Raw genomic sequence first — 24,351 nt, 5'->3', positions numbered from 1 at the left:
AGCAATCAGACGCGGGCAGGCTGGGCGCCAATGCTGTCGTTTATTGCGCGGAATGGGGGCGTGGGGGTTAGTGGGCGCGGGGGGCGCGGGGGTCGCTGCGGCCTCGTCTGTCAGTACATTCATCACGCCGGCGGGGACCCCCGGCGCCGCCCCCACGCCCAGGCGCGGCCAGGACCCCGGCCGGTGCCGGCGCGGCTGCGTGCCCGCTCGGGGCGGGGCCGGCCGGTTATTGCGTGAGCGCGATGGGGCAGCGGGGAGCCGGCGGGCCAAGTATTGCACTTAAAAAACAGAGTCCTCCTCGGGCGGGGCCGCGCCCCCTGCCCCGGGCCGGCCCCGCTTCACAGTTGGGGAACTGAGGCACCGAGGTGAAGGGAGCCCCGCGCGCCGCGAGGCGGCCGCCGGGCAGGGGCGATGTGGGTGGGCGCAGGGCGATGGGGGACGCGGGGGCGCAGGCTGCCCGCCCCGCCGGCCGGCCCGCCCATCCGACTACAACTACCTACGTCTCCTCTATGGCTTCTGGGGCGGGCGGCGGGCGGGCCGGGCGGCGCAATGGCATGGCTTTGGTCTGGGTGGCGGCCCGCCCCCGGCCCGCCGGGCCCGCGGGGCGGCGCGGCGAGGGTCACAAGTTGGACGAGAGGCGCGAGCGCGCGGAGTCCAGCGGGTCGAGGCCGCCGGCGGCGCCGGGCGAGGCCGAGTCCCTGCGGTCCGGGCTGGGCGCGGCGGCGCGGGCGGCGGGCGCGGGCCCCAGGCGCGGCGTGGAGCTGCTGGCGGCGCGCGCGGAGGCGGCGGGGCCGGGGCCGGGGCCGGGGCCGGGCGCGCCGTGGGGCAGCGAGGGCTGCGAGGCCGACAGCGGGCGCGACGCGCGGCTCAGGCGGCGGGCGGGCAGCGCGGGCCCGCGGGGCGCGGCGGGGGAGCCGGGCGCGCCGTAGGGCGAGGTCCGCGGCGCCCGGGGGCTGGCGGGCGCGCCCGGGGGGCTGGCGGCGGGCGCGGGCCCCGGGGCCGCGCGGCGCACGAGGCGCGGCGAGCCGAGCGCCAGCGGCCCCACGAGCGGGCGCGCCACCTGCGGGCAGAAGCTCATGGCCACGGCCTGCTGCAGCGTGGCGATGGCCGAGGTGACCTGCGGCGGCGGCGGCGGCGGGAAGAGCCCGCGCTGGCCCAGCTCCGCCTGCTGCACCATCTCGCGGTCGTACTTGACGATCTCCTGGATGATGGCGTTCTCCTGGTTGTTGAACACGCCCGAGCTGAGGTCGTGCTGCACCTTGTGCAGCAGGATCGAGTTCTTCTTGCCTGCGGGGGGGGCGGGGGTGTCAGCGCGGCGGGCGGGCGCCGGCTGTATACAGCGAGCGGGTATGAGTGTCAGCTGAGTAGAGTAAGCAGGTGTGGGCGCCCACTGCATACAGCGAGCGCCCAGCAGAGCTCCTCCTTCGTGCACCAGGAACGCGGGCGCCTAGTGTATAGTGATTGCGTGGGAACTCCTCCTTCATACACCGGGAGGGCAGGGGCGCCTGCTGTATACAGCGAGCACGCGGGAGCTCCTCCTACCTACAGCAAGTATGAGTGTCTGCCATGTAGAGTAAGCAAGTGTAGGCGCCCACTGTATACAGCGAGCGCCCAGCAGAGCTCCTTCATACACCAGGAGGGCAGGGGCATCTGCTGTATACAGCGAGCGCCCAGGAGAGCTCCTCCTTCATACACCCGGAGGGCAGGGGCGCCTGCTGTATACAGCGAGCACGCGGGAGCTCCTCCTCCATGCAGAAAGCAGTATGAGCGTTGGCTATGTAGAGTAAGCAGGTGTGGGCGCCCACTGTATACAGCGAACGCCCAGCAGAGCTCCTCCTTCATACACCAGGAGGGCAGGGGCATCTGCTGTATACAGCGAGCACGCGGGAGCTCCTCCTACATACAGCGAGCAAGTACGAGTGTCTGCCATGTAGAGTAAGCAGGTGTGGGCGCCCAATGTATACAGGAAGCACACGTGGGAGCTCCTACATACTGCAAGCAGGTATGAGTGTGCTGTGCACAGCAGTCATATACTGAGCACCTGCTGTGTACAGCATCACACCCAGAACACATGCTTGTGCACAGCCAGTGCTGAGTGCCTACCATCTACACAGCATGTGCTGAGTGCCTACTGTGCACAGCAGGTTGTCAAGTGCCAGTTGTCCATAAACGTGTTGAGCGCTGCCTGTGTACTGGGAAGTGTTCCCTCTAACATCTCTTCCCCCCACCCAGGCCTGCTTCTCCAGCCGTCATCTTTATTCCCACAAATAGCCCCAGGGGCCACCTCCCTGATCCTGGGTCTCGTCATCAGCAAGTCCCTAGGGCTTCACCTCAACAGTTTCTGAGGTCCCTGCCTCCCCCTGCAGGCAAGGCCACCTCCACCCCTCTGGAACGCAAATCTGACCAGGTCCTCCCCTGCCTAGCATCACTGTGACCCTCATTGCTCCTGATTGACAGTCCAAACTCCTCCCCCACAGCCCATGAGGCCCCTCCTGTCCCCCAGACTCCCTCCTCCCAGCTGCCAGGCCTCGCCCCCACCTCAGGGCCTTTGCACATGCCGTGTCCACTCCTAGAATACACCTTCTCCCTTGCTGTCTGGTCACTCCTCCTCCTAGTCTCCACTCAGCACTACAAGGGCCCCCCCACCACCACCCCCAGCCCCTCCTCCACAACAGAAGCCTCTTGAGGGCGGCCCAGGGCCGGCCCCGCGGCTCACCGTCTACACCTCCTGGCACACAAGGTGCTCAACAGATGTTTGCCAAGTGAGCAGAAGTTCTGACAGCTGGGGACACCCACACTTTCTGGGAAACGGGCTGCATTTGGCCAGGGGAGAAAGCAGGTCAGAGGATCCGGTCTGGGGACCAGGGGGGCCCTGAGGGTCAGCTCGGCCCCGCTGCCTCCCATCCAAGCCTCAGCCCCTCCCGCAGCTGCTCACCGATGCGGTCCAGGCGGTCGATGGCCACGGTCTCAAAGGCCCGCCGCATCATGGGGTACTCCTCCAGCACCTCATTGAAGTTGTCCACGCTCAGTGAGTAGAGGCGGCAGTAGGTGTCAGCCCGCACGCTTGCCGTGCGCCGGCCCCGCGTCAGCAGGCAGATCTCTGCGCGCAGTGCGGGGAGGCGTCCTCAGCCGCCGGGCAACACCCAGCTGCCCCCGGCCACCCTCGGGGCCCTCCCGGCCACCACGGGTGTGCTCTGGCCTCCCAGAGCCCCTTCCCGAGGCCCACCAGCCGCCCCACCCCCTCCTCCATCCCCGGGTGGGGGCCTGCCGACGCTCACCCCCGAAGTAGGAGCCGTCGGACAGCTTCATCTCCTTGTTGCCCTTGGTGAGCACGCTGACCACGCCGTGCTGGATGAAGTACATCTTCTTCCCGATGGTGCCCTCGCGGATGATGTAGTCGCCCGGCTGGAAGACCTCGAACTTGAGCTTGGTCAGCATGGCCGTGACGAAGTTGGGGTCAGCGTTGGCAAACAGCGGCATCGAGGCCACCAGCTTCCGGCAGTTGAAGTTGACGATTTCCTGCAGGGTCAGGAGGTGGGGCCACATCAGCACACGGCCCGCTCTCGCCTCCCGTCTCGCCCCACCTCTGGGCCCGGTTCACCTCTCGAACCCTCAGTTTCTTTGTCTGTGAAAGTTCAACACTTTGACCTGAAATCCATCTTTCTTTTTTGGGGGGGAAGACTAGCCCTGAGCTAACATCTGCTGCCAATCTTCCTCTTTTTGCTGAGGAAGACTGGCCCTGAGCTCACATCCGTGCCCATCTTCCTCTATTTTCTATGCGGGACGCATACCACAGCATGGCGTGCCAAGCGGTGCCACGTCCGCACCCAGGATCCGAACCGGCGAACCCCGAGCCGCCGAGAAGCGGAACATGCACACTTAACCACTGCTCCACCGGGCCGGCCCCGAAATCCGTCTTTCTTAACAGGCCGACACTGGAGGTTTTGCCATGAAAGGAGCGAGAACAGACGCGCACAGATTCCCCACACGTAACTCCGTGTTGGTGACGCCGGGTGACACGATTGGACAAGAAAAGGCACTCGGAGACATAAGGAATGGGAAGGGAAAAGTAAAACTGCCTCTGCTGATGCGACCGCCCAGAAACCCTAAAGAATCAGTGGGAAGCGGTAACAATGTGGGAAGTTCGTCAAAGTAGCAAGTGATAAAAAAAAGTCAACGTGGAAACCAAGAACCTCAAAACCAATCGGGTGGATGGACGTCCGGTGACGGCTGCCCTGGGCCAAGAGGCTCCTGGGGGCCGGAGTCGTCCCACGTGTGATCTGGGAGGCGTCACACGGGGGTTTCACTCCTCGCCCGTCCGTCAAGAGCCCTGCGGCACGGACGCTGTGCCGGAGGATGCATTTCGGTCAGAAGGGAGCTCACTTTGAGAAGAAATCAAGAGCCTCCACATTTACAAACCAAACCCTCTCAGCAGAAGCTAAAACGGGGGAGACGACCCCACTCACACCGGCGCCAGGACCTCAGCCGAAAGGCGCGGCCTGAATTTGACAAGAAATGTCCAAACTCCTTGAAGAAAACTCAGAAACGCTCCCAAAGGCACAGAGGGGAGTGGGACACGCGGTGCCGCACACGGGACTCTGACCGTCGTGAGGACCAGAGACGTCCCCCCCGCCGTCCACTCGTGACGTAACGCGACCCCAGCGAAATGCCACCAGGTCTGCTTTCAGGAACGGGAGCTGGTCGAGTGCATTTAGGACAAACCAGCAAAACAGCAAAACGGCACAATTCGCAGCACAAAGAGCAGGAAGCCGGTGAAAGAGGAGAGCGAGGGCCGGGCCGGCCCTCCCAGCCGCCGAGACGCGTGGGGAGCCTCTGATTCAGGCGGCGGGGGCTCGACCCCCATGGAGCAGACGGCCAGAAATAGACCCGAGCACAACGGGGCTGGACTTGAAGGCAGAAGTGGCCCCGGTCACGGGGCAAAGCCGGATGTGTCCGCCCCGCGGCGGAAGAGGAGCCCAAATCCTATCGTCACGTCACGGTCCAGGGCGGACTCCAGAGGGGTCAGGGGTCCACATGTGGGATGTGAAACTACACCAGGTTCTGGTGCCATGCAAGTATTGTGCACCTGCTGTATACAGCAGGCAGGTATCGGAGCCGACTCTGCACAGCAAGTATGTATCGCCCGCCTGCTGTCCATACTAAGAAGGTGCTTGCTGAGCACCTGCTCTGCACAGCAAGCACACATTTGGCACCTACTGCATACAGCAAAGCACACGTGGAGCACCTGCTGTGTGCAGCCTAAAACTCCACCACAGCCAAAAAAGTTAATAGACAAAGGGCCATCGGGATGGAAATCTGTGTCAGAAAGAGTTGAAGTCCTCCAGCTGGAATTGCTGAAAACAACAGAAAGGCCCGAAGGCCTGCAGAAAAACAGCAAAAGTCACGACAGGTCGCAGAGAAACGCAAATAAAACAGCTCTGAGGGGCCGGCGGTGCTGGGGGACGGCCTGAGGCTCCTCCCGCAACGCGCAGCCCACTCCGGGGGACCCAGTGCCTGGCGTCCGGATCCGGGGCAGGCAGCCGAGCGAGGGGCCCACACCCCCGAGCGTGCACCCTGGTTTCGTGTTAAAGAGGAGACGGGGGACACGGCGGGCAGAGGGCCGGACGGAAGCCGGGAAACCTCTGAACACGGAGCCGTGTGGACAGCTACGTAACGGCCAAGTACAGGGCCGGGTGGGGGGAGACGGCCCACGGGCACCCGTGTCCTTTGGGGGATAGGAGTGTAGGCAATGGTGGTGAGTACACCACTCTGACTGCGCTAAAACCCGCTGAGTTTTACTCGTGTTCTGGTCTGTGAGGTCTGTCTATGAATGAAGGAATGAATGAATGAATGAATGAACGAACGAGTGAAAATTATCAAACATAGTGAAGTCAGTGCCCCCCCAGGAAGAAGCCTCAGAGCCCCCCACGCAGACCTCGGGCCTGTGTCCAGGCCGCGCGCTCCCCTGGGGCCCACAGGCTCACCCCCAGCCGCCTCCCCGCTCCATCCTTCTGAGCCGCCCCCTCAGGCACCACTGTGGCCTCAGTCCTTCCTGCTCGCCCGGAGGCCGCGCCTCACCTCGCGCAGTGGCCCGCTCAGCTCGCCCAGGATGCTGTCCTCGTCGAACATCTTGCCCTGGTAGCGGTGCTCATAGTAGTCGTGGATCTTCTGGCGGAAGTCGGCGGGCAGCTTGTGGAAGGACATGTACTGCTCCACTTGCTTGTACTGTAAGGGGGGGGGGGCCGCGTCAGCATCCCCGCTGGGACCCCCGACCACAGCGACAGACCCAGGATGCCCGGCTCCATCGGACGTCAGACACACAGGCAACGAGTTGGGCGCGGCGTGGGGACGGGCCGACGTGAAAGGTCACTCCCGCGTCCTGAGTTTTATCTGGCAACCCCCCCCGGGGCCCCAGGCCCTCAGAGGGGTCCCCTGAGATGCTGGACTCTGTCCCAGAGACCCCAGTCTCGGCCGCTGGCCCCAGCCCCCCTCCCGATGACCTTTCTAGAAACCACCGCTCAACCCCTCTGAGCAGGGCGGGGGTGCCAGGCCCTGCTGTCTCCAGGATGGTGCCCCAGGGGGGCCCCGGCCCCGCTTCCGCCCGGCCACAGCTGCCCTGAGCTCAGCGGAACCCGTGACGGCGGGCGGGTGGTGGCACCAGCTCCTGTTTGGGTGCGAGGCCCGCGGCTTCCGGACAGCCGGGGCGCTGGCACCGGGCCCAGCTGACCCGGCCGACCCGGCTGGCACTGCGGGGGGGCTCGCGGCTGCCCAGCCAGGCTGGCGAGGGGGCAGTGGGGCGGGACAGACGGGGCAGCGTCTGGCAGGGGAGCCCAAGCTCACCCTGGGCCTTACGGAGGGGAAACTGAGGCACAGAGTGGAGAGTGAAGCTAGACTCAATGCTCGCTCTCCCTCGGCCCTTCTCGGCCCCCAGCCCCAGGACTAGCCTCATGGAGGCCCCCCACCCCGAGGACAGATCCGAGAGGCCCGGCATCCTCGCTTCCCCGAGGCTTCCCCTGGGGCCCGGCCGCGTGGTGTGTTCTCCAGCCACCCTGCTGGGCGCTTCCCCGTCCCAGCCCCTCATGAGCCGGCGCAGAGACCCCCACGAGAGCCCCACCTCCTACAGAGGTGCCCCCTGTGCCTTCTGCCCCAGGGTGACGCCCCTGGCCTGGCCCCGTCCCGTTCCGACCCCCTCACTCCTGTCTCCCCCCTGGGCTTCCACCCCCCTCAGGACCTGGAAGGATGGCGGGGTGGCCTCCCCAAACCCCCAGACCCGGGCCAGGGCCGCGCCTCCCCTCTCAGACCTTCTCCTGGTACTGGCGCCGCGAGGAGTCCAGCGACTGGATGAGGGCCGTGGCGTGGCCGATGAACATGGCGTAGCAGGTGGCGCCCACGATCATGCTCAGCATCGTCAGCCAGATGTCCGTCATGCTCTCAGGCGCCTGCCGCCCGTACCCGATGCAGAGCATGTGGCTCATGGCCTTGAAGAGTGCGAAGGAGTAGAGCTCGCTCCACGAGTGGTTCTGCAAGGCCGCGGGGGGGGGGGGGCGGGTGGGTAGGGGCTCACAGCCCCCAGGGAGCCCCCCGACCCCAAGGGCCCCGCCTGCCCGTCCTCCCCCGGGCACCCGAGGTGGTGAGTTCCCCGTGTCCAAAGGTAACCCAGAGAAACTGAGACTCAGGCAGGTGACAGGATGTGTGCGTGTCACAGCGAGCAAGCGGCAGGGGCAGGTCTGAAGCCGCCTCCTCACTCCACTCTTGGGGAAACTGAGGCTCAGAAGGGCCACAGTCCGGCCCTGGGGGCTCAGGAGCCCCCGCCCCTTTGCAGCCTCTGATCAGAGTGTCTGTGAGGCTGAGAGCATGTAGAGGTTCCAAGGATCCCCGGGGGCGGTGAGCTGGGGACACCGGGATCGGGCCAGAGGGCCCGGGAGGACCCCCTGCCAGTCCTCGGTTGACCCGGCCGCGGGAGGGGTGGCGGGGCCCCATTCAGGAAACAGCACAGCAGGCCCGCGTGTCTGCCAGACAATGAGCCGCCTCAGCCGGCAGCTGTGCCAGGCGCCGGGCGGGCGCCCTCTGCCGCTCCGCGCCCACCAGCGCCCACCTGCTCTGTGCGTGACTCCACGCGCATCGCATGCCCCCCCGACCCCAGACGCACCCAGTGGGCGGGAGAAAGGCTCCCCGTGGTGCCAACCCGACTTTAACGCCTGCCCGCACCCAGCCGCTGGGCCTCCCTCCATCGATTTTTATTTCTGGCCCATGAGGCACTTTCCCACTGGAGGGTCAGGATATAAAACGGTCTTTTAAATAAATGCACGTGAATAAAAAAGTGGAGGCGACCGGGTAAAAAAAGTAAGGGGACGATGTCATCCCTGGTGACACAGCCGTCGCGGTCAAGGACGTGCGTCTCATCTGTCTGGGGTCTGAGAGGCTCAAAGTGGGGACCGGAGCCGCGAGGGGCCCTGATGGGGGGTTTCAGGCGTTGCGCACTCCTGCGGGAGCGCTGGGGTCTGAGCCGGGGCTTCAGTTTCCCTGTCTGCGCGGCGGGCCGGGCCGCCGGCGGGCGGGCGGGCTCACCACCATGCCATTGATGGACACCCAGCAGTTGCGGGGGAAGTCCTGCAGCATCGGCACCAGAAACTGCAGGCAGCCGTCCCAGTGGCACAGCAGCAGCATCATGCTGATGAGGTTGCAGATGCGCATGACCGCGCTCGCCAGGTCGTAGGTCATGTGGAAGATCTGGGGGCGGAGGGGCCGGCGTGAGGGTCCCGCAGACGCCCCGACAGCGGGAAGCGGGAGGAAGACGCTCCCCCCCCGCTCCCCGACAAGGGGACCCACATTCCCCCCAGCAGCGCTCTGAGAGGCGCCCCCTCACGCGGCCGGTACGGCCCCTGCTCCCGGGAGGCCCAGCTGCTTCTGGTGGATGAAACGTCCTAGAGGAGACACGTGGCCCCTGCCCAGCCCGCCGCCCACCCTCTCTCTCTGGACCACCTCGTGCCCACTCGCTTCCCCCTGGAGCCTTGTCCCGCCCTGGAAACTGAGGGCGACATCGTTGGGCACAGGCGGCAGGAGGTGGGTCCCGACTTGGGGGAGAGGAGCGTGACTTTGCTTCCCTGAGCCTCAGTTTCCCCATTGCCAACGGACTGTGGATTCCTCCTCTCAAGGACAGAATGAAGGGAAGGGGCACGGATGCGTCGAGGGTCAGCACTGTGCTCTCGGTGACCCCACCCTGCGGATCTGCCCCGTAGGGACCCCTGTGACCCCACCCCTTGGCCCCCCCATGACTCTGCTCCTGTGCCTGTCACAGGGTTTATCTTCTCCCTGGGGACACAGCCCTGGACCCTCGGAGCCCGGAGCCGAGCCACCATCACGGCCCCGCCCCCACACCACGGGCCCCGCCCACATACCCACAGCCACGCCTCCTGCACCCATCAAAGTCCCTCCACCGCATCCCTGGCCACGCCCCCTGCGCACACCACAGCCCCGCCCCACCCATGGCCACGCCCCCGTATCATGTCCACGCCCCCTGCGCCCATCAAGCCCTCATCCCACATCGGTGGCCCCGCCCCATCCCCGTGGCCCCGCCCCCGTATCATGTCCCCACCCCCTGCGCCCATCAAGCCCTCATCCCAATCCGTGGCCCCGCCCCGTCCCGGTGGCCCCGCCCCCGTATCATGTCCCCACCCCCTGCGCCCATCAAGCCCTCATCCCACATCCGTGGCCCCGCCCCGTCCCCGTGGCCCCGCCCCCGTATCATGTCCCCACCCCCTGCGTCCATCAAGCCCTCATCCCAATCCGTGGCCCCGCCCCGTCCCCGTGGCCCCGCCCCGTCCCCGTGGCCCCGCCCCCTGTGCCCCTGCCCGGCCCCGGGCCGCCCTCACCTCCTCCCACTGGTGGATGTAGCGGATGAGGCGCGACAGGCGCAGCAGGCGCAGCAGACTGAGGATCTTGGTGAAGCGCACGATGCGCAGGGCGCGCGCCGTCTTGTAGACCTCGGAGTCGATGCCCTTCTCCACGATGAGGAAGATGTAGTCCACGGGGATGGAGGACACGAAGTCCACCACGAACCACGTGCGCAGGTACTTCTTCTTGATCTTCTCGGGGTCCAGGATGATCTCCGTGTTGTCCTCGATCACGATGCCCGTGCGGAAGTTCAGCACCAGGTCCATGAGGAAGAACGTGTCCGAGACCACGTTGAACACGATCCACGGGGCCGTGGTCTCGTCCTTGAAGAAGGTGATGCCCACGGGGATGATGATGAGGTTCCCCACCATGAAGAGCAGCATGGTGAAGTCCCAGTAGAACCTGTGGGGAGGCGGGCCGTCACTGCTCTGTGCCTTTGCCCTCGTGGTGACCCCTGCGGGCCGCCGTCCCCACCGGCACATGTGCCTTCGAGGACCAGCCCAGGTCGTCCCTCCTCCTGCAAAGCCGAGACTTCGGCCTGGCTCACGGCTGGCGTGGACCTCGCCTCCAGGAAGCCCTCCCACGCCTAAGACAGCACCCAACTCACCCCACTGCCCGCTGGGCTTCCCCAGCCCGGGTCCCTCCCGCTGGCCCAGTCCTGGCACAAGTCGGCATCCAGAAAACATTAGGGAGAAGGAGAGAGGAGCAGCAGAGAGGAGCTGGGCGTGGGGAGGGCATGTGGAGCGTTGGGGCTGCTGGGCGGCAGGCGCAGTGGGGACATGGGGGCCAGAGAGGGCAGGGTGGGAGCTGGATGTGCACAGCCCGATGTCCAGGGCTGCGGGGCCCCAACGCCGTCCCACGCGGCCGAGCTTCCACGTGGGGCACTGGAAGGCTGAGGGGAGGGGTCTGGCTGTGTTTCCGTTTCAGGAAGCAATCCTGAGGGCCAGACACAGGGAGGAGGCGGGGCGCCCGTCCAGGAGGGAGGAAGAGAGCTTGGCAGGGACCTGAGCGATACACCCAGGACGATACACATCCCCGAGGTCGGTTCCAAAACCCCGCCTGGGAAGCGCTCTCAGAGAAAGGCCCGGCCATTCAAAAAATACCTGCTGATGGCCGGGCACGGTGTTCTGAATAAAGCTCGTTCCCAGGAGGACATACGGACGCAGCAAAAGGCCACAGAGACAGACGCCCGGCCCCATAGCAACCGAGCAAACGCACATCAAACCGGCTCCGAGGGAGGACTGCCTGTCGGTTCCTCAAAAAGTTAAACAGAATCATCATCTGATGCCGCGGTCCAGCTCCCAGGACCCGAGAGCCGGGACTCGAACAAGCCCCTGTACGCAGGCGCCCACAGCAGCGCCGGACGGTGGACACACCCAAAGGTCCCTCAGTGGGTGAAGAGACACACACATGAGTCCACCCACACGCTGGACTATTATGCAGCCATGAAGAGGAGCGAGGCCCTGACACGGCCGCACGTGGACGGACCTGCACACACGACGCTCAGGGAGAGAAGCAGACACAGAAGGACACACGGCGTGTGACCCCATGGACGTGAAACGTCCAGAACAGGCAGATCCACAGACAGAGAGCGGGCTCGTGGGGGCCAGGGGCTGGGCGGGGGGTGGGGTGGGAATGGGAGTTTCTGTTTGGGAAGATGAGAAAGTTCTGGAAATGGATCGGCCGATGGTTGCACAACAATGTAATTATACTTAATGCCACTCAACTGTGCACTTTTAAGTTGTTAACTGCTGAATTTCATGTTATATATATGTTTAACACTGTAAAAAAGACCCTGGGGGGCTGGGGGTCTCCTGAGGAGCAAGTGCCCCAGGTTGGAGGTCTGAACCCACACCCCCGTCTAGATTCAAGTAAAGGAGGGCTCGAATTCTGAACAGAGTCATTTATTTGATTTTGCCCCTGACTTTGCAGAGACACCCACCCCGGATCACGTCAGCCCACTCAGCTCTCTCGAGAGTTTCCTCCTCCCGTAGGCCCGGCTCCCTCCCCGTCACGGCCCGGAGTCCCCATGTCCACTTAGAGAAGGCTCCATCCCACGTGGGCAGACAGGGCCTGGACGGACCTCAAAGGCTGCCACTCCTGGGCCTCTCCTCTCGCATGAACAGAAGAAGAGACTGAGGTTCCAAGGGGCTGGAGAGACTCGCCCAAATTAGCACAAGTAAATAAAAAGCCGTAAATCCAGTGCTGGCCTCAGAGAGCTCCCTATTTTGGGAGCCGCTGTGAATTGGCTCTTTCTGGATGGCCCTGCGAGGGAAGAGCTATTAAACGCCACGCCTGCCTGGTGACCCAGGCGTTCCACTTCGGGGAATTGAGCCCAAGGAAACTGTCCAAGAGGAAGAGAAAAAAATTAAAAAGCGATTTGTACCAAGATGTTCACAGCAGCTCGGTCTGCAACAGCCAGAGCCTGGAAGGGACCCAGCGTCTGACACCGGGGAGGCAGCAGCCAGACTGGGCTGACACCCAGCTCTCCTGCCCTCGGGCAGGCGTGACCTTGGGCAAGTGCCTCCAGCCTCTGGGAACCTCAGTCTCTTCTTCTATCCATCTTGGGGGAGCCCAGGGAGTGGCAGCCTTGGAGGGTCCCCCTGAGGCTGCCCGGCCCACCCGTGATGAGCGGCCTCGGGGCCTCACCACCATGGGGAGGGAGCTGCAAAACCCGCCCGGGGTGGATGAAGACCTTGAGAACTAGACGGGGCCACGTGACCCGGGGGTGCGTGTGAAGGGCAAAATCAAATGACTGCTGGAAATTCGACCCCTCCTTTGCCTGAATCTAGACGAATTGTGGGGCTCAGACTCCGGCGCTGGGGCATCTGCTCATCCTCCAGAGCCCCAGGGCCCAGCATCCGACGGGACTGGGGGTCCCACCTGCCTCCTGGCCCCGCTCCCCGTCCCCAACCCCTAGGGCATCCACTGCACAGCTAATCCTGCCCCGAGTCTTCTCTGGACTGAGACCTGACTCCCTCCTTCATGGCACACGACCAAGCAAGCAGGAAAGAGTAACTGAGAAGGCCGGGCCGCCTAGAAACCACGGGGGGGATAGCTAGAAACCACCAGGGGGGTCCTAGAAACCACCAGGGAGCCAGAGACCATGGGGGTGACTAGAAACCACCAGGGGCCTAGAAACCACCAAGGGGGCCTAGAAACAATCTAAATGGCCACAGAGCTGAGGGCGTACTTGACGGTCTCCCCTTCTATCCTTGGGGTGGGGTGAGGGAGGGGCAGGCACCACTTCCCCACTGACAGACCGGAGCAGTGGCCCAGCCCGGGAGTGAAGACAAAGAACTGAGACCCAGGCCCGCAGCCCCCAGGGCCCGCCCCCTGTCCACTGCCCCCACTGTCCGGGAACGGCCCCTGCAGGCCGGAGGCCCAGCCCCCTCCCCCCCGCCGTCACGTGGTGCGGCCTGTCTTCCAGGCGGGTGGCGTCCCCGGGCTCAGAGCAGCCGGAGCAGAGGACAGGGGACCAGGGCGGGGCTGAGGGGCAGGACGGCCCAGCGCATCCCCGGGGCATCCTGCCAGCTCCAATGGGGAGAACCCCCCCCACCCGGCCTGGGGCCCTGACCCTCGTCCCTCCAGCCAGCCTGGTCCCCCTGGAAGGGGCAGGAGGAGGAAGAGGGGAAACTGAGGCCTGGGGCAGAGGGTCCAGGGAGGGGACGGAGCAGCCTCCCACGTTGGGCCGCCCCAGGGGCCACGGGGGACACAGGCAGCAGCAGAGGCCTGGCGCACAGTCAGCCCGCGGCTGCCAGGCTCTCCCTTGTCAGACCCCGGCTGGGACCAGGGAGCAGCCGCTCAGCCGTCCCGGGGGATGCTCAGCAAGAACATCAGACAGAGAAACTGAGGCACGGCAAGTGTTATGTGACAGAACCCAGGCGGCCAGACTTCCAGGCTGGAGCTCAGGCCATGGGGTCACCTTCCTGCTTCTGGCACTCAGGGCCCCTCGCTTTGAAGTTCCCGAGGTGACAAGTGCCCCGTTCCTCCAGGACAGAGCGGGCGGCGCCAGACGAGGGCCAGGGGGTCTTTGCCCCCCACCCCTGGGCAGGGGCATCCTGGGAGCTCGGCCAAGGCCACACGGCCGGTGGTCAGGGACACGGTGGACGAGGGCGGCCGGCTCCCTCCTCACAGGACCGAGGGGCGAGAAGCCAGAACCGGGCAGGAAGCAGTGGGAATTACGTTCAGCAAATCCGCGGGATCAGGGGCTGAAGTGGGCGATTAAGGGTGATCGGGGATGGAGGGTCAGGGCCGAGCCCTCGGATATGGAGTCACGGATCCCAGCCGGCGTCAGGGCTTATGAAAGGGACACTCTCGCCGGGGAAGACGCCGGATTCCCAGGTGATCCCAAGACGGGGCAGGCCGTGGGGCCGATTGTGCGCTGGGCCCAGAGGACACGCGGTGACCGGACCGACCTGGGGGCCCAGCCGGGGTCGTGGGACGGACGTCCCACACACACAGATAAATGGACGGGATGCTTCACAGGGGGCCCTTTAGCCGGGGTGGGCACGGAGGGCTTCTTGGAGGAGGCGGCATTTGGGCGGATGATGGAGAAGGAGCCGACTGGCGCAGTTTGCTGCAGAAGGAACAGCAGGTGCCGGGGTCCCGTGGCTGCCGTGGGGCTTCCCGGTCCAAGGCCAGCGGGCAGCCGGGGCTGGAGTAGAGGGAGTGAAGGGAGGTGAGAGGAGATGAGAGACGGCGTGGGGCCTCCGGGACCACGGTGGGAGGTTTCAGGTGAGAGGGAAGCTGCTGGCAGCGGGGGTTCAGGAAGGGGGCCGAGGGTGGCATCCAGGCAGGAGACGGATGGCCTCTGCAGGTTGGATGTGGGGTGGGTTCGCTGACGGGGGCGGTGCAGCAGGGTCCAGCTGAGCAAGTGGGCGGCCTGAGGGACCCCCGGAGCAGCCCCGGAGCCCCTGGGCCGTGAGGGGGCTGGGGGACGTGAAGGTTTTCAGGTGGGAGATGCAGGGACCAGAAATTCCAGATTCTGGCTGGAAGCCCCCGGAGAGAGGAAGGAGCCCCGGCCGGACCCTTCGCACGGACCACAGAGCGTCCTGGGCCTCCCGCCTGGGAAACAGGTTTGTCCACGGCCCCCCCGCTCGGAGCGCCTGGGTGCCGGGTCCAGAGTCACCCTCGCCCCCGCCCCCCGGCCCCGACTCTGGATAATGCTGGTTTATTCCCGTGAGCTGACACGTGGATTTGCTGAGCCCCATCCTGATCCCCCACTGATCCGCCGGGCCAGCTGGGGCGGGGGGGACACGGGCTCTGGTCCTGTCGTCAGTTCTTCAAGCCGGCCCCCCTCCACCATCCCAGTCCCCCGGGGGCCCCAGAGGATGGGACACAGATACAGGGCGGCATCCGGGGCCAGAAAAGAGACGGGCTCCTCTCTCGGCCCTCAGGCCTCCCCGGGAGGACGCGCCCGCAGCAGGAGAGACTCGGGTCGGACCCCAGAGGCACTTACAGCCTCAGGAGCCGGTGAAGAGCCAGCTGCCCACCCTCTCGCTCTAGGGAGACTGGGAGCTCCTGAGGGAAAACCCCAGACCCACCGGGGCCCCCCCGACCTCCAGGTCACTCCCACGACGACCAGCCGAGGAGGCGGTGGGAAGCGGCAGGAGAAGCCAACAACCCAGGACGGGAGACGGGGTCCCCGCACGCCCCCCTCCACCTCCTGCTTCACCACCTCAGACTCGGCACGTTCGAGCCCGTCTGGCCCCCAGAATCAGGGCCACCGGGGTGAAGGGAGCGGGAATTAACTACATTTATTTTTTAAATTATTTTGGGGCAGACGCAGAAGGCCCCAGGCGCTCCGCGAGGCCCACCACCCTCCTTCATCAGTTGGTTTTCACGTTTGTCGCCAAAGAAGGAAAGTCAAACCTCCTGATCCCAACCCTCCCCTCTGTGTCTGGAACTCGCGCCTCGGCCGCCCGCCTGCCCCAGGGTCGCCTCCCAAGACGGCTGCGTGTGAGCCGTGGCCCCGCTGCGCTGGTGTGGGAACAGCCTCAGGCGGGCCCGGGCTGGTCCAGAGCCGCGCGGGACACCAGGTCGCGAGCAGACCCGCCTCTGCCCAGCACCCCACGTGCCTGTCGCCTGGTCCCCAGACACGTCCTGGGCCCCCGTGTGGCCCGGCCCCAGGGAGGGACGGGGACCTCGACAGGCCGTGAGCCCGTGGCCGGGCCGGGAGGCAGGTGAGCAGCGCTGAGCAGCAAGGTCACTGGGGAGGGAGTGCGGGCGGGCGGGCGGGCAGTGTGGGCACCAGATGGGGCCATGCCGACGGGCAGGCAGGGCCGGCCTGGGGAGGCGACCCGGGAGCCGGAGCGGGGAGGGCAAGCGTCGGGAGGATGGGGTGCAAAGGCTCGAGCTCCACGGACGGGGAGCAGAAAGGGGGTGAGATCTGAGGCCCGGAGAGATGCTGGCATGCACCTCCCCCTCATAGTGCCGCATTTGGGGAAACCGAGGCAGCGAGGCCCAGCGGGGACTGGAGGCCAGGCCCAGGCAGCACAGGTCTCTCTGCAGACCGCCCAGGACACTGTCCCCAGCACGGCCGGCCCCACGCACTCCTGCCTCCTGGCCTTGGCCCAGCTGTTCTCTGGCCCCCCCACCCGGGGACACCTCCCTCCGCCCAGGTCCATTTGTCAAGAGCCTCCCTCCCCGGGGCCTCTGCAAACACAGAGGGCGGCACGGCCAGGGCTGTTCCAGGCCACCAACATTAACTGTCCCATTCTTGGTGCCAGGTGGGTGCCAGGCCCGTGCGCATGGGACGGGCTCCACTGGCAACAGAGTCACAGCTCGGGGAGTGGAGCTGCAGCGCGCCCGGGCGGGACCTGGGGGCCTGGGGGTCCCTCTCCACCCCCCTCCCTTGTCAATCGCATGCGGTGGGCAGATACGGGCCCCAACGGGACGGTGGTGAGCACAAGGGGAAGCAATCGTGGAAAAACAGACCCGCAGGCTCCATGCTGGGTTTCTAAACACGAACACACACACGCAAACATAGAGACAACCCACAGCCCAGGCCCGGGCGCCCCTGACATCTTGAACGATCCCCAGAATGCCTATTTCCTCCCATTCTTCTTGGCCTGGACAGGACCTGGCCAGAGGCCGGGCTGCCTGGTGGTCAAGAGCGTGGACATTGGGGCCTGCAGGCTGACTCCCCCATCTGCCCCTGATGAGCTGTGTGGCTTTGGGCCGGTGACTTTACCTCTCTGTGCCCCCCTTTCCTGACATGAGGATTAATCGACATTGGTCAGGTGCTCCGACAGCGCCCGGCCCAGGGTGGGTTTAGGAAGTGTTGCTTCGGTCGGGTGCTTGGGGTCTGCCCCTGTATCAAATGAAGGGTCTGGGGGGGGGGGGCACAGTTCCCGAAACACAGGGGCTTGTGGAGGTCCTGCTGCACCCCAGCTTGGCGACACCTTAAGTTTTTAATTTGACTGTGGCTCCCCTAGTCCCAGCTACTAGGGCCCACACTGGCCCCCGCTTGCTCCCCTCTATTTTACCCGTCATCTGTGCAGCCGGACCGCATGGCCTGCCCAGGGTCCCATGGTGGCTGCTCAATGGGGGCCACAGGACGGGGAGGCCCAACACCTCCTCCGGGCAGCCCTCACCCCAGGCCACACACAACCCCCTCTGCAGCCAAGAGGAAGCCCGGGGCCTCCCACCACCCAGGGGACGCTGCAGGCAGACACGCCGGAGGGGACGGGGGAATGGCTACTTTCTGCAGCCCCTCCCCCTGCCCAGCATGTCACTGACGTCCCTGCCCAGCCAGCTGGCACTAGCTGTCCATTCACAGTGGGGCCAGGCAGGCCGGGAAGCCTGGGACTCGAGTCTGTCCGCATCTCACGCACCGAGATGCTCTCTGGGCCTGGACCGTCGACAGAGGAACGCTGAGCCATCTGGGCCTCCCCCCGGGGCCCCCGGAACCTTGGCCTCTCCCACAACCCGAGCCAGTGGTCAAGCCAGTCCAGCATCCACCTCCCAGGGGAGGGCTGAGGGCTGAGAGGTTGGAATCCCGGACTTCCTTCCAGCCTCTGTCCCCGACTCTGTGCCCTGGGCCTCAGTTTCCTTGTTTGTCAAGCACTGGGGCTTGGGGAAGGGCCAAGGAAGGGGAGAGCCCACAGCCCCTTTCCCGGCTCTGGGGACCCAGGAGCCAGTGGGGTCGCGGACCGGGCTCCGGCCCAGGGGACGCGGCTGCTGTCCGCGGTGCTGAAACCGCGCCCGGCGGAGAGACGGGCCCGGCGGCGGCGGGACCCACAGGGACCCTCAGCGCCCGGCTCCCCGGACACACATCCCCCACGTACACAGCTCGCCCCCACTGCCCGCCGAAGCACACCCGCCCGGGCACACACACGCTCACACACCCCATCTCTCTCCAGCACACACCAGTGACCCACCCCGCAGACACACCCCTAGGGACACGCCTCCCCCCCTCGCTCGGCCCTCACCCCTAGGACCCCCGCCCCCCGCGGTCACATGCCCGTGACCACACACACGGCCTGCAGTGATCCGCACCGTTCGCACTCGCAGGCCATGCGCACGCCCAGGAGCCAGAACCGCAAACACACACAGCCCGTGACCTGTGCCGGGCCTCGCTCTGAGCCCTTCCGCGCATCCACCGGCTTAATCCACATCAGCATCCACACACCCACTGACACATGGGCACACCACCCGGCGCTGGGCTGACGCGGCTCAGAGAAGACATAGCGCCGGGGCCTCTCGGTGCCCCCTCCTCACGCGGTGCCCAGGCCCGGGGACCTGGGACGCGCCTGGCTGCGGCGCGGGGCGCAGGCGGCGACCGTGGGAGGGGGCCGTGTTCGCTTAACCCCTTCGCCGCCAGCCTCTCCGGGCGCGTCCTTCCACTCCGGGCGCCCTTCCTTCCCTCCTCCCTCCTTCCGCGCCGCCGCCTCCTGGGCGCTCACTTTCCCCTCTATTCGTCCTCTCCGCCCCTGCGCGCTCAGACCCCGGTCCTGCGGCCCGTGACGTGCGCCCACCCCGCGGGGCGGGGGATGTCAGGTGCGCGGGAGGGGGCGCGCCGGGGTCACGGCGGCAACCCGCGCGCGCCTCCCAGCGCCCCTCCAAGGGCGGAGCCCCGCGCACCCAGGTCATTCCGGGGCGGGTCCCGGACGCGCCTGAGGTCACCAGGGGGCCCCTAGGTCACCCGCGGGGCGCGCCGCCCCGCCCTGCGAGGCGCTCCAAGGACGGCCACCGTGCGCGCCCGCTCGCCGCGCCCCCCGCGGCGCCGCACCTGAAGTCGCTGTAGGGGTGGATGATCCAGGCCCCCGCCGACTTGACGCGCTCCTGCTCGCGCTCCACCGCCTTCTGGCTGCCGAACATCCGCAGCGAGAACTTGTTGACGCCGGGCTGCAGGAGCGCGCCGAACTGGCGCTGCATGAAGCTGGCCTGGCTGCCGTGCGGCTCCCCCGCCGGGCCCGCCTCCTCGCTGCCCGCCTCGTCCGCCGGCCCCGGGCCCGCGCCCGCCCCGCGGCACGAGAACGACACCTTGGGGCCCCGCGCCGGGCCCTCGGGCCCCGCGGGGCTGCACTGCGGCTCGCCGCGCCCGCACTCGCCGTTCGGGCTGCCCTTGGCCGTGCTGGCCGCGCCCGGGGTGCCCGGCCGGCCGCACGAGCTGTCGCGGCTGCGGAGCCGGGCCCGAGGGCCGCCCTCGTCCGCCGCCTCCGGGGGCGCCGGCTCGGCGCGGGGCGGCTGCTGGGGGGGCGCGGGCCCCGGGCCCGGGGGCGGCGCGGGCGGCGGCGGCGGCGGCGGCTGCGGCTGGGGGGGCGCGGGCGGCGGCGGCGGCGGCCCCGGCGCGGGGGTCGCGCCCGGGCTCTCCCCGGGCCGCCCGCCGCCCCCGCGCGCGTCCATGGCGAGGCGGCGCCGGGCAGTGCGGAGGGAGCCGCCGCCGCCGCCGCCGGCCGAGCCCGAGGGAGGGGGAGGCGGGGCGGGCGGGCGGAGCCGCGGGGCGGGGCCTGGCGAGGGCGGGCGGGACCGGAGCCCCGCCTCCGCCCGCGCCCCGCCCCGCCCCGCCCCGCCCGCTCCGCGCGCGCCCGGGAAACTGAGGCCCGGGGCCGGGGACGGCCCAAGGTCACGCGGCCCCGGGCCTCGGAGACACGCGCAGGCCTCGCCCCAGGAGGGGAAACTGAGGCCCGCGAAGCGGAAGGACGCGCCCAAGGTCAGCGGGCCCGGCCTCTGCGCGCGTCCTTGGCGAGGGGCCTGTCCCTGCGCTCGTCGCCTCCGTCCGAGGGCACAGCGGGCGGTGCCGCTGACGCCGGGCTCGGAGACGCGGGCCGCCCCCGCCGCCTCCTTCCTTTCTATAGGTTTGAGAATTTCCATAATAAAAGGACGTTTTTAGAGGCCGCCGGAGTCCTGGCTTTGTCCCTTGAAGGCCCCGGACCGAGGCCTCGTGTGTGGGGAGGGGCAGAGTGGGGTCCGCGCGCGCGAGTCTCCGGCTCCCACGGTCGCCCCCTCTCCCCACCTCCTGCTCACGAGGACAGGCCGACGAGAAGAGCCCCCCCAGGGTGCTGGCGACCCCTGCCTCGAGCAGTGGGGGCAGGGCGTCTCCTGTAAGGGGGTGGGCTTTAAAGTGGGGAAGTGCCCAGGGTCACAGGTCCCACCCCCCCGCCCCGTTTCTCTGCCCCTTGGGCTCAGGCCCCCAGCTCTGGGAAGACCCCCTCAGGCTCTGCTTCTGGGCTGGAGCCAGCTTGAGGGTGATTCTTGGTGTCAGGTGACACTGGGGACTCTGTCCTTAGCCCCAGTCCCCACCCCAGCTGTACCAGAGAGTGGGAGGTGTCCTTAGGGGAGGGTGGTGGGGAGACAGACGGAGGAGAGAGAGGAGGCCCGCAGGACGGTAGGAGGGGCCTCCTGGGACCCTTCAGCCTCACAGCACCTTTCTGCCTGAGGTCCTGGCGGTGCCAGGGCCCTGAGCCTGAGATGGATGACTCCCTGCACACAGTAGGTCTTCAACAGCGATTGAGGGATGGGCCCATCTGAACAATGGGAGGCTGAGCCGGGCCATCTCGCACACCCCCGCCAGCCTGGCCCGAGCCGTGGGGATTCGGCGCCCCCACCAGGCGGGTCTGGCCTCCTCCCAGGGGGCCACCTCTGCCGTGCCCTCCGCCAGACCCGCAGCCAGACAGGCAGGCAGGGCCGCTGCCGGTCCGTGGTGGCGAGCGGCTGGGCGGGCAGCAGCGTTGGCTGTACCAGGCTGGGCCCGCCCCAGGCAGATGTGTGTTCCAGCTGAAGGGGGACCTTTCATGCTCGCCCTGGGAAGATGTCAGTCCGGGCAGGCGGCCAGGGCCCCGGGGCTCGCGGCTGAGAGCGGGGAGGCAGACCCGCGGCCCAGCCTGAGGGCCCACCACGCCTGGTGGTGGAGAGGCAGACACAGCCCTCCTCCAGGGGCCTGGCCTGGGCCTCAAGGCAGAGGACTCTGCGACCTGGGGACCCAGGCCACTCTGAGCCTGGGGGCCTCGTCCCCAGGTCCTGAGCACTGCTCCCCCACAGGCTGCAGCCGTCTCTCCTACCCGCTCTCACCCCTCGTCCAGGCTAGGCGTGCGTTCGTTCGTTCCCTCATTCATTCAACAAGGACTTACTAAGCACCTGCTCAGGGGCTGGGATTCAGAAGGGAACCTAACGGGGCTGAGAGCCGCACAGAAGAGACAAAGGACCAGCACGGCACACGTGACGTTTAGTAGGGTGCACATCCTCCCTTAAAAGGTGGTACAGGCTACATGACTCAGAGCCGGGAGAGGGGATGAGGAGGTGCTGGGGGCAAAGTCCGGGGACCTCTCGGAGGAGGAGATGTCTGTGTGAAGACCTGAAGGCAGGGAGGGATGGTGTCCTGTGGACACCTGCAGGAAGAGTATCCTGCAAGCAGCAGACCCTGTGCAAAGGCCCTGAGGCAGGACAGTGCCTGGCTGTGTGAGAAAGGATGCTGAGGATCCAGGGGTGGGTGTATGGGAGGGGGACACCCAGAGACAGCAGGTGGGCCTCGACTGTGTGCACAGGTTAACACTGACTCTGTTGGGGGCCGGCCTGGTGGCACAGCAGTTAAGTTTGCACGTTCCCCTTTGGGGGCCCGGGGTTTGCTGGATCCTGGGTGCTGACATGACACCGCCTGTCAAGCCATGCTGTGGCAGGCATCCCACATATAAAGTAGAGGAAGATGGGCAAGGATGTGAGCTCAGGGCCAGTCCTCCTCAGCAGAAAGAGGATTGGTGGCAGATATTAGCTCAGGGCTAATCTTCCTCAAAAACAATAAAATAAAAATAACAAACCAAAACTGAGTCAGTTCACGGTAGGCTATGGGCTCTTGATCCCCATGGCCTCTTGGTGGAAACCCCTTTCCTCCTGCCGTCCAGTCGGCCCCCGACTCTGCCCCACTGTCACTGGGCTCCAGGCACAGAGCCTCCCGCAGGGCAGCTCCTTGGGGCTCTGGGCCAAATCCTGCCCACCCCGTCCATGCTGGCCCTCGAGCCTGCCCACCCCCAGCCTCCCCGTGAGCACTGAAGCCCGTGTCCTCCTCAGTTGGGGCAGGTCCTGGTGGAGCCCAAAGCCCGCAGCGCGGGGCCCTCAGGGTGAGACGACGTGTCAGCCCAGGAAGGCAAGGCCAGGCCCGCCCTCGGCCACCCCGGACCAGGGAGGGGCCGGAGGACCCACCGCCACCCGGATTCTGCACGTCTGACCTGCCGTGGGGGTGGGACAGGGCTCCACGTCTACTGCTGGCGTGGGAAGGGGGCGGCGCGTCCCTGTCTCAGAGCCACACATGCAAACCCCACTGTGCGGATAGAACCCAGACGGCCAGTCCTGAAGCCAGTGACCTCAAGCAGAGAATCTGTCCCCTGGGCCTCAGTTTCCCTGGCGTCTGCAGTCCTGCTGACCCGGGACTCACCCTGAATGCCCTTTCTTCACACCCCAGCCGGTTCCCTGCCAGCTCTGCCCTTTGCTGCCGGGCGAGGCCCCAGCCCGCTGGCTGCCTCAGGGCCCCACATAAGGCAGCAGTGCCCCGGGAGCCACAGCACTGGGGTGGGGACGGGGCTGGCTCGGGCCGCTTCACAGGGTGCCCAGTGAGGGGACGCGCAGGCCCAGGAAGGCGCCCCTGCTCCTCCGATGGCCCCTGCGCTGGCCCTCTGCCCTCGGCCGGCTGGACCTGAACCCCCCAGGCACCCGCCAGAGGAGCCCCCTGAATCTTGGGACTCCTCCATCCCACCCCTGAGGAACCTGAGGCAGCTCCTGCCGCCTGGTCGCCGCTCCCCAGCACCATGGGCTGCATGCTGCAGGCGCCCATTATATGCGTGTCGGGTGCACGGAAGGACAAGAGCTCGGCGCTGAGGGGAAGCATGTGTGCGACCAGCTTTACTTCCACGCGGGGACTGGAGGGCCCTGGGGTGAGCAACGTCGGGGGGGGGGCTCCTTCTGGGTGAGCCAACCACACGTCGGCAACCGCCTCCGGGGTCCTGCAGCCGCTGATGCTCCCGAGTCCCGGGCCGCTCGGTCGAGCGCCGAGGTGGTGGACGGACAGCAGCACCCAGAGGGCACGCGCAGTGTCGCCACGAGGAGCCCGTTTCCTCCCCAGACCCGTAGCCCCGGGGACATTGGTCCTCCGGGCCGGGGAGTCCGACGGTGGGCGCCGGGCTGGGGTCTCGCAGGGCCTGGGGCGGGGGGGGGGGGGGGGGGGGGGGCCCGGGTCCCGCTCGGCGGCGTGTGCGTGGCGCCCTCTGGTGGCGGCCGGGCTCCCCACAGGCTGTGGGGCCGGCATGCGGGGGGCAGGGGTGGGGGGGGCCACCCAGGAGGGCACCGAGGCCTCGCTGAAGCGTCCTGTCCGCAGGCAGGGCGCCCCTGTCCACCCCAGGCCCGCGGGGTCCCAGCTCCGGCCGAGCGCCCTCAGCTTCCGCGGTGGTTGTACTGGAGTTTTGCCGACGTTGAAAAAGTAAATTCCGCGTCTGAGCTGCTGCCTGGCTTCTCTGGAGACTCAGCAAGAGCCGCCGGGACCCCTGCCTCCTCCACCCGAGACCCTCACCGCACCTGCGACGGTTGGGCATGGAAGCAGAGCCACCCCGGACAAGCCGTTCCCCTTTCTGGGACTCAGTTTCCCCACTCGTCGGGGGGAGGCGTGGATGGTCCATGCCGGGCCCCAGAGTTTGGCAAGGGCATGCCCTCAAGGCTGCCCCTTGACCTCCGGGCCCCAGAGAATGCCCCCCTCCCTGTAGCCGTTGGCGTGCGGGTTGGTGAGCATGAGACCTCCTCCACCCTCCATGGGGCCCTGCCCGGGGGCTCCTGGGGCCCTGACTCCATCCCCCACTACCGTGCCCTGGCCTGACCCACTCCCGGCTGCCCCGGCCCCTCACAGACCACCCGGACCGTGGGTGCAGGCAGCTGAGGCGGGTGGCCTCTGGGACACCCAGAGGACCCCCCACCTGCACCCCTCGTCCTGGGAATGGCCTCCGGCCCCCAGCCTCACAGGGGGACACGGCC

At 67.0% G+C, this 24,351-nt stretch overlaps 1 protein-coding gene across 1 annotated transcript; it reads right to left on the bottom strand.

Annotated features, from left to right (window-relative positions):
- Nucleotides 1-482: 482 nt before the first annotated feature.
- On the bottom strand, nucleotides 483-19,765 carry HCN2 (hyperpolarization activated cyclic nucleotide gated potassium and sodium channel 2). Its single transcript, XM_023644251.2, has 8 exons — nucleotides 19,130-19,765; nucleotides 9,873-10,296; nucleotides 8,569-8,730; nucleotides 7,302-7,520; nucleotides 6,079-6,225; nucleotides 3,279-3,519; nucleotides 2,936-3,100; nucleotides 483-1,287 (listed from the first exon to the last, which is right to left on the bottom strand). The coding sequence occupies exons 1-8, from the start codon at nucleotides 19,744-19,746 to the stop codon at nucleotides 620-622; spliced, it is 2,643 nt and encodes an 880-aa protein (XP_023500019.2). The 5' UTR covers nucleotides 19,747-19,765; the 3' UTR covers nucleotides 483-619.
- Nucleotides 19,766-24,351: the final 4,586 nt, after the last annotated feature.

The sequence above is a fragment of the Equus caballus genome, chromosome 7 (assembly GCF_041296265.1).
Source record: "Equus caballus isolate H_3958 breed thoroughbred chromosome 7, TB-T2T, whole genome shotgun sequence".
NCBI lineage: Eukaryota > Metazoa > Chordata > Mammalia > Perissodactyla > Equidae > Equus > Equus caballus.
This window is presented reverse-complemented; position numbering and strand designations above follow the sequence as displayed.